Source organism: Microtus ochrogaster, chromosome 2 (genome assembly GCF_000317375.1).
Source record: "Microtus ochrogaster isolate Prairie Vole_2 chromosome 2, MicOch1.0, whole genome shotgun sequence".
NCBI classification, from domain to species: Eukaryota; Metazoa; Chordata; class Mammalia; order Rodentia; family Cricetidae; genus Microtus; species Microtus ochrogaster.
Window position 1 is genome coordinate 56,495,063 of NC_022010.1, and position 12,301 is coordinate 56,507,363.

At 41.8% G+C, this 12,301-nt stretch overlaps 1 protein-coding gene across 1 annotated transcript in view; it reads right to left on the bottom strand.

Moving 5' to 3' along the window:
* Positions 1-4,998, bottom strand: part of Tmprss7 (transmembrane serine protease 7) — a 38,819-nt gene extending 33,821 nt beyond the window's left edge. The window contains exons 1-2 of the mRNA XM_005345030.3: positions 4,807-4,998; positions 2,438-2,649 (exon numbers count right to left, since the gene is read on the bottom strand). Coding sequence (XP_005345087.1) covers positions 2,438-2,649; positions 4,807-4,854 — 260 coding nt within the window. The 5' untranslated portion in view covers positions 4,855-4,998. The remainder of the gene's footprint in view (positions 1-2,437; positions 2,650-4,806) is intronic.
* Between the last annotated feature and the right edge of the window lie 7,303 nt (positions 4,999-12,301).

Here is a 12,301-nt window from a genome sequence, read left to right on the forward strand (position 1 = left end):
GCACCAGACATCATTACAGATGGTTGTGAGCCACCATGTGGTTGCTGGGAATTGAACTCAGGACCTTTGAAAGAGCAGTCAGTGCTCTTAACCTCTGAGCCATCTCTCCAGCCCCCATATTATTTTTTTTTAAACAATCAAGGGGCAGAATAGCAGTAATGCAAAAATGATCGGTTTAGCATTGAATCCAATTATATTTACTTAATACTTTTAGCTTGGCCCAGAGCAGAAGACCCTTGATGCTTTCCCTGATTAACTCTCTATCTCAAGTCTCATGACCACCTTCTATGACCAAATTGTATATGTCAAAAATAACCTGTGTTCTATTGAATAATTCTTATTCAAAATTCTTTTTTCCTACTGCTGTTCTGTTTCCATGAAATGACCCTCTCTTTTTTTATATAAATAGGCTACTTTTGTATGTCTTTCTAAAATTTTAATAATAGGATTTTGCAAATATGTAAGTTGAAATGCCAGGAAAGTCTATGTTCATATGAAGTGTGTTGTCTTTATTGCCCATTGCCTTAACTTGCCCCATCAGTCGATAATGTCCTTGGACTCAGAAATGGTGTCTGACTTACCAGTCCATTCCATGCCTATCACAGAAGTCAGCCCACCTTGGCACACCCACAATATATCCAATGAACTTTCAGGAGACCATTCTGGAGGCCCATTCTCTAGGCCCATTGAGTGCCCCTCTGCAATAATTACAAAATAATCACTTCTGAATGAAAACATAACCCATATCCTTTCTTGAACACCAATTTGTGGGCTTTTCAAAAGTAGAAAATGCATCAGTAAGCATTCTGAAGATTGCCTGAGTACTTGGAATATGCCAAATTATTGAGGATCAATTTATAAGGATAAGTGAGTGACCCAAACTGTTCAAGAACATTCATGAAATCTTTTCTAAGAATTGTCTTGCCTTCCAATCACACTTTGATATCCTTGACAACAGATACAGGCAACGTGTTTCTCAACTCATAACATTTTTGACACCAGATGTGTAGGTTTTGTCTCTGCATCAAGCAACTCTCCAATTCTCTGCGGATAGCAATGAGTATCCAATGACTCCGTGTAACTTAACCAACTATACAGTTCCTACCTTTTTCACATAATAATGTTTTGACGGCAGATACCAATTAGAAGTTGTGTACCCCTAAGCAATCTATGCTGCTTCTGCAAATCAGGAGTTCCTCCATAACCCTCTCAGTTGTGATAACTTGTTATCGTAGTTAAGACATTTCATTATTATTTGTTCATTATTTGTGGCATATTACATATGATAGTATAAAGAACACAAATGAACAATTAGATGGACCACTTCATCTAGGTGAAGCCTAGACAAGCCGGAGCCAAGAAGTTCCTCTCCCCCTGAGGCTAGAACTCAGTGGCTCCCACCAAATTCACCCATATAGAAATGTTCAGACCCTGATTTGTAGGTGTTTTTATGGAGGTCCTCTTATGAAAGCCTGATTGATTAAATTGTTAGCCATTTGTGATTGAATTTAATCTCTAGCTTCTCTCCTCTTTCCAATATGGCCTAGAATTGAAAGATACAGCATGGCAATGCCATGAATCCTCTGTCTTTCTGGGCACCTTCAGGTACCAATCATCTTATCATTATGAGAAAACCAAAAAAAAAAAAAAGCAATATTCTTAGAAGTTCTGTATTAGCAATGAAGAACTAGACAGTGATGAAATATGACAACAAAAGACAGCCCATCTCCTATCATTTAGGAAGTTATAAGAATGTCAGAAGCCTCTTATCAGAAAGCAGGGACTGAGACCACAGGAATGTGTCTTTCACCTCTGTGTAATTAAGTGTACTTTATATCAAATGTATTACACACAAGGGAATGCCAATGCAAGTCAACCAGTGCTATGGTTACCAGGATGAATCAGTAAGTACTCCGTAGGAAAGAGTCTAGTTGTCTAGACTCTTTCTGCCCCCAAAGGATCAATCAGATTGACAAAAGCATAGTTACGGGGGGAAAAAACAGAACTGGGAGACAAAGATGTTTATATGAAAGGGGGCTCTGGGAGCCGGAAATTTAAGGTTGCCTAGTAACAGACTGTGGGTGGAACAAGGAAGTGAAACAGCTTAGTGTTCCATTCATTTTTTAAGAGCTACAAATGCATTGCATTTATGAGTGAGTCAACTCCCTTCCCATCCTCCACATCTGGGCATCCTCCACAGCTTCTTTCCCATCCGACATCCCTCCTCCTTTTGTCCACTCATGGGAAGGAAGAGATGGCGATAAAGAAGAAATGACAGACAGTTATGGTGGCTTTCCTATTTGCATCTCAAATCCTTCCTTGGAAGCACTGTGTCTGTCTGGGAAAGAAGGGAATTCTATGGAAGTACCCAGAGATGGCCTAGGCCTGCTGATTTAGGTAGCACTCATCCTGCCCCCAAAGGAATTTAAATTTTAACTTACTGATATAGAGCCACAGAAGTGTCCAAGCTGTGACTGCCAGGATAAACAAAAATACCGTGAAGAGAATGATCTTGTTTTGAACATTCCAAAGGGCAACTTTCTTCTTGGGTTGCTTGCGGGACCTGGGTTTGCCAATGGGTTTTCGAGGCAGCCTTCTCCCGGGAAGCTTCCCCGGGGTGCTGACCACCTGAATGGAGATGTTGGATATCTTTCAAAGAAAAGACAAATCATCGATTAGAAGTCATCTCAAGCTTGGAAGGACTCATGCAGAAGACATTGGTGCCAAAAGGCCTATCGGTCAAACCTGTGTGAGTGCAGTAAGTGGTTTTGATCAGTTACAAAATGGAGCTCAGAAAATCTAGACATTAGGCCTGGCAAAATAGCTAAGTGAGTAAAGGTGCTTGCTACCAAACCTGGTGACCTAAGTCTGACTCCTCCAGGCCAGTGGTTCTCAACCTTCCTAAAGCCACCACCCTTTAATTCTGTTCCTCGTGCTGGGATGGACACCCCCAGCATCATAAAGTTATTTCCCTTGCTGCTTCATAACTGTAATTTTGCCACTGTTAGGGATGGTAATATAAGTATCTGTGTTTTCCGATGATCTTAGGTGACCCCATGAAAGGGTCACTGGACCCCAGAGGGATCAGGACCCACAGGTTGAAAACCACTGCGCTAAACCTACAGCCATAGAAGGAAAGAAGATTTCTGAGAGTTATCCTCTGACCACGCACATGCACACTCACTCATACATAAAGAAAAGGAGGAACTAGACATCGTGCCAACCATAGAGGCAACCTCCCAAGTCCTCTGCAACCCTATTGAATGAAGCCAAGGAGCAGAGGTCCTATCACATGGAGGCAAAGAGACAAAGGGATCTGAGGTTGGGAAATGAGGATGGTGTCCCGATGCTTGGGTTGGCACAGCCTTCTTTATGAATTTTTTTTTGAGGTCTTAGTTTTTAATTTGAGATTCAGAAGGGACTGGGCTTGGGGGCATTTGCTTTATTAGACAAGATCTCACCATGTAGATCAGGCTGCCCTTGAATTAATAATTCTTCTGTCTGTGTCCTAGGTGTTGGGATTACATGAATGTATTAACATGCCCAGATGTTTTTATGACTTTTAAATGTGTGTGTTATCCTGCTTTTCTCTTGTCTCTTAGTACTTCTGTCTCCTGGCAAGATTGAAAATAAGAACACAGTAGGTTTCTCACAGAAATACATTGATTTCCTCATCGTAACTTTCTGACTGCTGGACTAGGGAGAAAGCCTAAAGAGGTGTGGTGATTTGTGTAGGCCCGGAGAAAGGGACGCCAACACAATTGCTTTGTCACAGACAGCTACTAAACTGATCGGTGACATCATAAATAAAAGAATAATCTTAAAGAAAAGCAATGAATGAAGCAGATGACTCATTGGCTGGTGAAATTGCCGGTTTATGTGCATTCTATGGCTTGAAAGGAGGAAAAATACATTATTTAACTCTACCCTTCCTCCTCCTTTATTTTCTCCTTTCCCTCCTGTCATCTGATTCTGTGAATTCTTTAATAATGCATATGAGAGTTTAGCTTCTTAGACAAAGAGATTTATACACGTCAGGGTAACTAAACTCCAGTGATGAAAGAACTTTTAAACACACATTCTCTTAAAGGAAGCAACGGGGGGGGGGGGCTGGTAATGAGGAAGAGATGAGCTCCCAACAGCTGTGGTAGAGTTTTCTCATCTTCTCACTGTCTCCTTTCTCTTTCCTTCAGCGTGCCATGCCTTCCCGTCTTTAATCCTGCCAATTCATGGGAGAATAAGGGGCCAAGTACACTTTGCATTATTCATGACGCCCTCATTCTTTTTGCCAAACATCCTTGTCAACCCTTGGAATGAAATGCTGCTTGTGTCTCTCCTGGTGAAACTGAACTGGACAGACTTCATTTCATGTGGCTTCTTGAAGGGGCGAGTTTGTTCTTTTGGAAAGAAAATAAACCACTTTCAAGCATAGCATAACTCCAAAGGAGTAAAAGAAAAAAGCAGCAATGCCAACACATGTAGAATACCCAGACTCGAGCTGGACCTTTAAGTACCAGAACACAGTAGAGGCAGTCTCAGTGCTACTGATTAAAGTTTAAAGTGGAATTTACATCGAGATCAGTATGCTTTCCTTGGGGTTTTCTAAAAACAGGCACTAATCAATTACCAACTACAGTCTTTCAAAACAAGCTCACAGTCACAAAATCTATTAAATACTGTAAAAAATTAAGTATTTATTTTTTTGTTCTCTTCATTTTTACAGGGACATGAATGCATTTCACCAACAGGGTCAACAGTACACAGTGTTCAAGCAGAATAAGCAGGGGCTTCCCACTCTGCACTTACTTTCAGGTCTGAGGATTTGCAAGAAGCATCACCATTTTCTTTGTCCATTTTCAGGCATCTGTGTGTGACCACGTAGAGACGTCTGCAGGCCAGCCAGTGTTCACTCACTTCTGCACATGCTCGCTCAAGAAGAACTGAGAGACGGTCACTGTGCCCAGCTAGCTTACAGAGGAATGGAGTCAGCTTACCTCCCTGGGTCCAGTTCGGAAACTGAAGCTGCCTCCTTGCTTCACTGTAAAGTTAAAGGAACCGAGCGCTCAGCATTTCACCCACAATGGACGGTTTCTGAATGTAAGTCTATAATGAACCAAAGGCTCAGTTACCTACCAGGAGCTCAATCCAACAGTCCAAATACATTGATACACGTCATTAAGATTGAGATTAACAGAATAGACCTTTTCCTTTTGTCCTCTATGTGTCCTCATCTTAACAGTGATTTCAGAGTTGTCATCCTGCTGTTGTTTGCCTTTCTAAATCTATAAGATCAACCTCTTGGCTCCAACCATCGGAGGGAGATTTAGTCTATTTATGCTAAGAAGTCTTTACTGATTATACAACAGAAAAATCACGTAATTTAACTGGATGGAGTCTTGGGAGAGAGAAACTGGAGGAGCAAAGTGTGAGGATATCCTCAACTACATATCCTTGTTTCCAAAGAAAGTAAAAAAAAAAAAGCCATGAACTTTCTGCCTGGTTAACATATCTGCGTGCTCCTGAAGGAACCCTCTCCACCCTGCCCTCAGCTCTCCCACCCTTCGAAATCTTCTACCTAGCAGCCTTTCTCCCATCTCTCCCCATTGTTTTGGATTCTATGAAAACCTAGGAGCCTTTCTGATGTAAATCCCCTATAGCCATCTCTTTCATAACAATCTGGATTAGATCTGAGGATGGAAAGAGCAATGCTGGAAGGCAAGGTCAGAATTCCTCTTGTTGCTGAGGAAACTCACAAAAGCTAACACATCTTTCTCCGAGAGCCCCATCTGGGCATCATGGGGAGGCTTTAGGCTTTATAATTTAAAGGCACTAGAAGGTTTTAAATTAGGCCTTTTAAAATGTAAACCTTTAATTAGGTTCTTTCTGATTGTTCTACTTTTTTTCTAGAATAAACTCATATTCTATTAATATAGGCAAAATATCCACACTAAGCAGTGATCCCTAAATAAAGGTCCCTAGCAGTGGACCCCAGCAATGGTCCCTAGTGAAGACTTTATCTCTGACCCAAGTTTAGTCAGACTCTCCTGAGCTCTCTTTTTAACTAGACTTTGTTCTTGGACCCTGTCCATCACTCATCTAGCTCAGTCATGGAAACAGACTTGCTAAGGTGATTCTGTGGAAATCCTCACACGCTTGATGTAGGATGACTCTTGATATTTAGCCACATTCATTCTCTAAGCTTCTGTAAGCCTCGGGCTGCCTTGAGCAGGAATCCTCTTAGGTTGGTCCTCCAGGATTCCCTCTCCTGTTGATGAATTCTCTTAAGCATTTTCTATCTTCTTGATCCGCACTCTACTCATTGGCTCTAACAGCTCCACTGTCTTTCCTATGGTGCAGTTGAGCTCATTTCTATTCTGGTCTCTTTCCCTTGTTGCAGTGGTGCCCAATAAAACCAGTCTTTGTAGCCTGAAATGAGTTCATGCTTGCAGTGGTGGTTTAATGAGAAGTGTTCTCCCATAGGCACATGGATTTGAACACTTGGTCCCTGTTTGAGGAGATATGGAACCTTTAGGAGTTAGAGTCTTACTGGAGGAAATATGTCACTGGGGATGAACTTTGAAAGTTTATAGCCTTGCCTGGCTTCCCCTTTGCTCACTCTGCTTCAGGTTTGGGGTTGTAGGTGTGATTGCTTGTTTTCCTTCTCTAGCCACAAAGGCTGCCATGCCTTTCCTGCCTTTATGGACCCTTCCTCTGGAGCTGTAAACTAAAATAAACTGTATATCTTCTTCACAAAACACTGTTGGTTTTGGTGTTTTATCACACCAATACTTCAGCAATATGAATATCACAATATCACAGCAATATGAAAGTAATGAATACACCGTCCTTCCTCTTTGACATGCCCAAGAGGGAGAAGTAGCAGCCAGATAATAAGATGCTGCGTTGTAAGTGCCAGATGTAAAAACTATATGACCCCCCCCACGGCTGCTTTTCAATCATCGCTCCACCAACAGTCAATGATAAAAAACTTCCCATCCTGGAAATTTTTTGATTAATTTAATCTAAATTAATTGCTATCACAATTGAGTTTTCATAATTTGTGTCTAAATATCAAGTGATTACATTAATATTCAAGCTTTAATAAATGATGAGTGAATGTTGAAGTTAATTTGCAGAATGCTCAGTTGTATTTAACAAGAAGTCTGTGACACATGTTCACTTAAAGTTTTCTTCCCTCCTTCCTCTTCTCTTCCTTCCTCTCCTCCTCCCCTCCTTCCTTTCCTTCTCTCTATCTTTCTTCCCTCCTTCCTTATGTAACCAAAGCTTATGTACAAGTATACACCACCAAGCCCAGATCAAGGATAAGTTCTTCAACTGCTGGAATCATTTCAACTCACACTCACATGGGGCTGGGTGCTTGTCTCTGTCTACTCCTGAAGGATTGCACAGTCCCACACCAAAACAGAAGATTCGGAACAATTGTAGTCATAGGGACTACAGAGACAAGAAAATGGAATTTAAATGATTTCATTTCTATCTTCCATGTGACCACTCAGGGTTAATTGGATTAAAACTTCACTACAGTTATGCAAGGATGGAACAGTGAGGTATTATGCTTTTACATGTAATATTTTGTGAGAAATATTTATTTTGTTAATTTTACTCTTACTAATGTGGTAATATATACAAAGCTGAATAATTTTTTCCCATTTTCTACAGACATTACTGGTCCATTGGATTATATAATATTTTTGCAAAAGATAATTTCAAAGTATAGAGAAAGAAGGTGTTAAAATAAAATCCAGTCCCAACAGGTACATCAACAAAACACTCCCAGTCCTAATACTCTGGGATCGTTTACTCAGGAGCAGGCACCTGAATAGAGTTAGGCAAAGTGGTCCTCCCCAGGGAAGAGCACACCCATTGGTCTTCCAGAGCCAAATGGTCAGCCCTTAAGTACACATACTTAAAGTAACACTTTATGGGCTCACAGGTTATATTTAGGAATATACAAATACATAGATGCATACAAAAATAATTGATTTAAAAAGGGAAAGACCATGAATTTGAAGGAGAGCAGAAATGGGGCCACAGAGTAGGCTTTGGAGTTGGGAGGAAGGAAAGGGAAGAGGAAAATGTTGTAATTAAAATATAACCTCGGCCGGGCAGTGGTGGCACATGCCTTTAATTCCAGCACTCAGGAAGCAGAGACAGGTAGATCTCTGTGAATTCCAGGCAAGCTTGGTCTATAGAGAGAGTTCTAGCACAGCCAGGGCAAGGCAGTGAAACCCTGCCTCAAAAAACCAAACATTAAAAATAAACAAAGAAGCAAAATATAATCCCGTTTGAGTGAACAGGGATATGATGAAACAAGCGTGGGTGGCTACATGCTAAGGATAAAAATCTAAGTGTGAATAGATTTATTGATGCTGTGAAGTTCTTTCAAGGCAAAGTTCAAATTTTCTCATTCTAAAATGTTGGTGAGGAAATGCTCATCTCTGGGAGTGAAATACACTAGACAGCCACAGAGCTGAAGAGAAGTGAAGGAAGCTGGGCTGTGAGGCAGACAAGCTTGCAGGCATCTTGAGAGCAAGCAATCTTTGACCTCGTTTTTACTGTTAAAGTTCTGGCAGACTCCCTTAAATTCCAGAACACATCACCAAAGACAATGCAAGGATCAAATGCAGGCTAGTGTTCCCATCAGAAGCAGCTTGAAAGACGGTCCTTGTCAGCAGCAAAGGCCCTGTACTGAGGGAGGCAGTACCTGCCAGTCAAGCAGACAGCACACAGTGACCAGAATCCAAGAAGAAATATTTCTCCACTGGAGTCAGCAGTGGTCACAGAGAACAGAAACTTAACCTCAATGTAAATTTGATCTGTGAAAACCTTGTAAGTGTTTCTACTTTCCCCACCAAAGCTACTGCATGGTGAAGACTCAGAGACAGCACCAAGTCGTTCATCTAGCACAAGAAAGGTTCTGAGATCTTGGCATGGAGGCTCCCAGCAGTGGGAGGTGACTCATCCATCTTTGCCCAACTGCAGGAGAGGCCAGCTTTTCAGCAGCTGAGAAGAGCTTTTCTGCTTCTCAAGCTCCACTCCCCCCTGTTATGATAAATGCACACACAGAGAGCTGCCATCTGATCTGCACTCACTGCTGAGCCCCCGGGACAGGGGTGGAAGTCTCAAGGTTACTCAGGTCATCCGTAATGTTCTGTAATAAACTGCTGGCTTCCTTTTCCTTCTTATGAGGACTGTGATCTTAATGCTTTGTGTCATATCCCATGGATCTGATTTAAAAAGCAAAGCCTCTTTGATCTGGACTTCCCTGTCTCTTTAACTGGATTTCCTCTTCTAGGCCCCACCCACGCTGAAACTGACCCCTGTGGTGGTGTACTCAATACTGAAAAATTAAGCTTTTAAAAATGACTCCAGGGTCACATTATTCCTTCACAAACAGAAGTCCTTCTTATCTGTTCCCCCAGCCTGCTGCTCAAGATCTCTCTTAGGGTGACAACAAAGCCCCTATCTGTGTCCTTCTGCCACCAACACTAATAGATTCATGAAATCATGCATTTTTAGTCTTTACTGTCAATACACGCATCCATCCATCTGCTTATACATTTATTGCATGGCGTTCAGTGACAAATGTCAAATATTTTTAATGATAAAATATATCACTGTCCTAAAATAGCTCTCAGAGGAGGGAAAGGCATGTAGGCTGCTGATTACCTCCCGAGGCAATATGTCCAATCCCAAAAATGTGAAGATTAGCCTGGACCACAGAGGAGGACAGCATCAGCAGCCCTCCCTCCTGGCCTTGTGCATCTGGCCCACTCTGCTTTCCATGTTTTAACCATGCTCTACATTCTGCTTGTAGCACTCCTGCAAATTTCTGCAACCCAGCCTACAATAATCTCTTGTTTTTCCTGCTTCCAAAGCTCTATGGTGCATCCTGTTGTTTGAGACATCTGTTATGATAATTCATCAAGCAGTACTCTATGGAATCTCTGACATTGTCTTGTTTACAGATTGTCATGTCCTCTTCAATATCCAACAACGCTTCATTTCCTTCAAGGCAAGGCTTTCTCTTAATGTCTTCCATACAATAGCATTGAAGGGGGGCAAGGAAAGAGAGACTTGACAGAATTTTGTTGAGTCTGGGATTTGGTTTTACTCTATTTACACTTTAATAAATGAGCCTCTTACTGTTTCATAGGTGCTGGCAAAAGACACAAGAGTTGGGCTTAGAAAGCAGATTAGCATCAGCTCATTTGTGTTGCTTCTTTTTGCCCCTTAAGTCTCATGGGAGCATGCCACAGCATAGTGCAGGTGGATGCTGCTGTCCCACTATGTTCATCACAATGGAAGGAATCTCTGCTTGGGGCATGCATTACTTTCCCAAGAAACAATAAACATATGGTAGAAGATGAAGGTAGCACCTAGTTCCCCGAGTTTCACTACAAACACACCCTGAGAAGTGAAGAAGATGGAGGTCAAGACTGGCATTCTTGGCACTCAGAGTGCACCACCATCTCTAAACTTCCACAGCATCACCACCGCACACTGAGAGATTGAAAAAGCCACCGCAGAGCCCTACTGGCCCACAGGACTTGAGGACGGAAATCTGACATGGAGGTGTGAGCAGGGCCATGCTTCCTCTGAAACTCTGGATTCTTTGTTTCTGATGGTTAGCGAGCCATCATTGGTGTTTACTGGATTGTCACTGTCCCCATGGGAATCTTGCTGCTTCAGAAGGCATCATCCATGGTTAGCCATATTAATCCTTGGAGAAAGGCAAAATGAAAGTGTGTCGAGCTAGTAGCCCTTTGGTTCTGGTTTAATTGTCCTGCTACAGTGCTCTGTGTTTCTCTTTAAATTGTTTTGTAGAAGTGCCCAACTTGGTCGGCTCATGTGATTGGATTAAGGTGCACTGGGGTTCTTTTTATCTACCTGCTGGCTAAGATCAAGTGACAGGCATTGTGACAGACAGATTCACAACCACTCTGACTCACAGGCTTAACCAGACAAACAGCTGGAGGCCCAGACTGATCCAAAGGAAGCAACAATCTCACAGAAAGCCATCGCTCTCGTGAGCTACATAAGACTACTGGCTCACAGCAGGAGCTGAACTGGCTTCATCCTTGGCAAAGAAAGATATCTTCCGCATTAAAAAGTATTGATTTTGGAAATCATGAAAAGGTCATAGTATTAAAAGGGAATGACAGGAAATTACTAAGAACATGAAAAAATGATGGAGAATAAAAATAGTTACGGCACAAAGAATGGAATGAAACATGAATGCAAATATGCTGGGCACAGAGAAAGGTCGAGAAAATGAATAAAATTATTCCTCTAGGAGATTGTAGATGTGTGCTCTGGGGTAGATACTAGCCTGGAGAATAACAGCACTATCAGTGAGGAGTCAAGCCCTGCTCAGCCTTGTAGTTGGCATTGCCAACAAGTTCATGGCCATCATACTGCTCCACACTCCCCGCTTCAGTGTGGTTGTCAGGACAACCACTCCACGGACTATGTGCAGAAGCTGGAATCTGAACAATGCCTCATTCAGCTGCTTGCTCCTCACCCCCAAATGCACCCAGTTAATGGCCTCAACAATCCTGATGTAATTTACAAACGACAAGTAAAAAAACATCCCAATGGATATCCTACTTATTTCTTCCAAAGTCCAGATATTGAGATTGAAATTCGTATACCAGTGTCAGCGATGTGTAGAACACACCATACTCATCCTGATCTCTCTTCCCAAAAGATGGTCTATTTCAGAATTAAATTAGACCTTATAAACATCTTTGGTTTTGTGGGGCTTTTTGTTTGTTTGTTTGGTTGGTTGGTTGGTTGGTTGATTGGTTTGGTTGGGTTTTTGGTTTGTTTTGGTTTTGGTTTTCCTACCTTCACTAAGAAGTCACATAGAACTTGTTGGGTTTTTTTGTTGTTGTTGTTGTTGTTGTTGTTGTATCTTTGAAGTTATAGGTTTATCTTCGTTCCAGCCAACACAACCAGCATCTCTGTGAGCTTTATGTTATGGCTACTAAATAACTTTTTATTCATCCCACTGGCATCTCTTTCTAGGCTTGCCTAAACATTAAAATACCCAGATGAGTATTGACTTATAGAGGTCTCCTGGCTGTCTCGTGCTTGCTGTTCCAATGAGAACCATGAAATTGATTAAGTTCGTGGGCCTACCAACACAAGGAAGACTCCAATGGAGTCTTGTTGCCTCTTCAACAGGCTTCTGTCTCTTGGGGGTGTTTGGTAGCAATCCTTCCACTTTCTCTTTAGGTATGAAGGGCATGAGCGTAGATGTCTCTGCTAACTGATC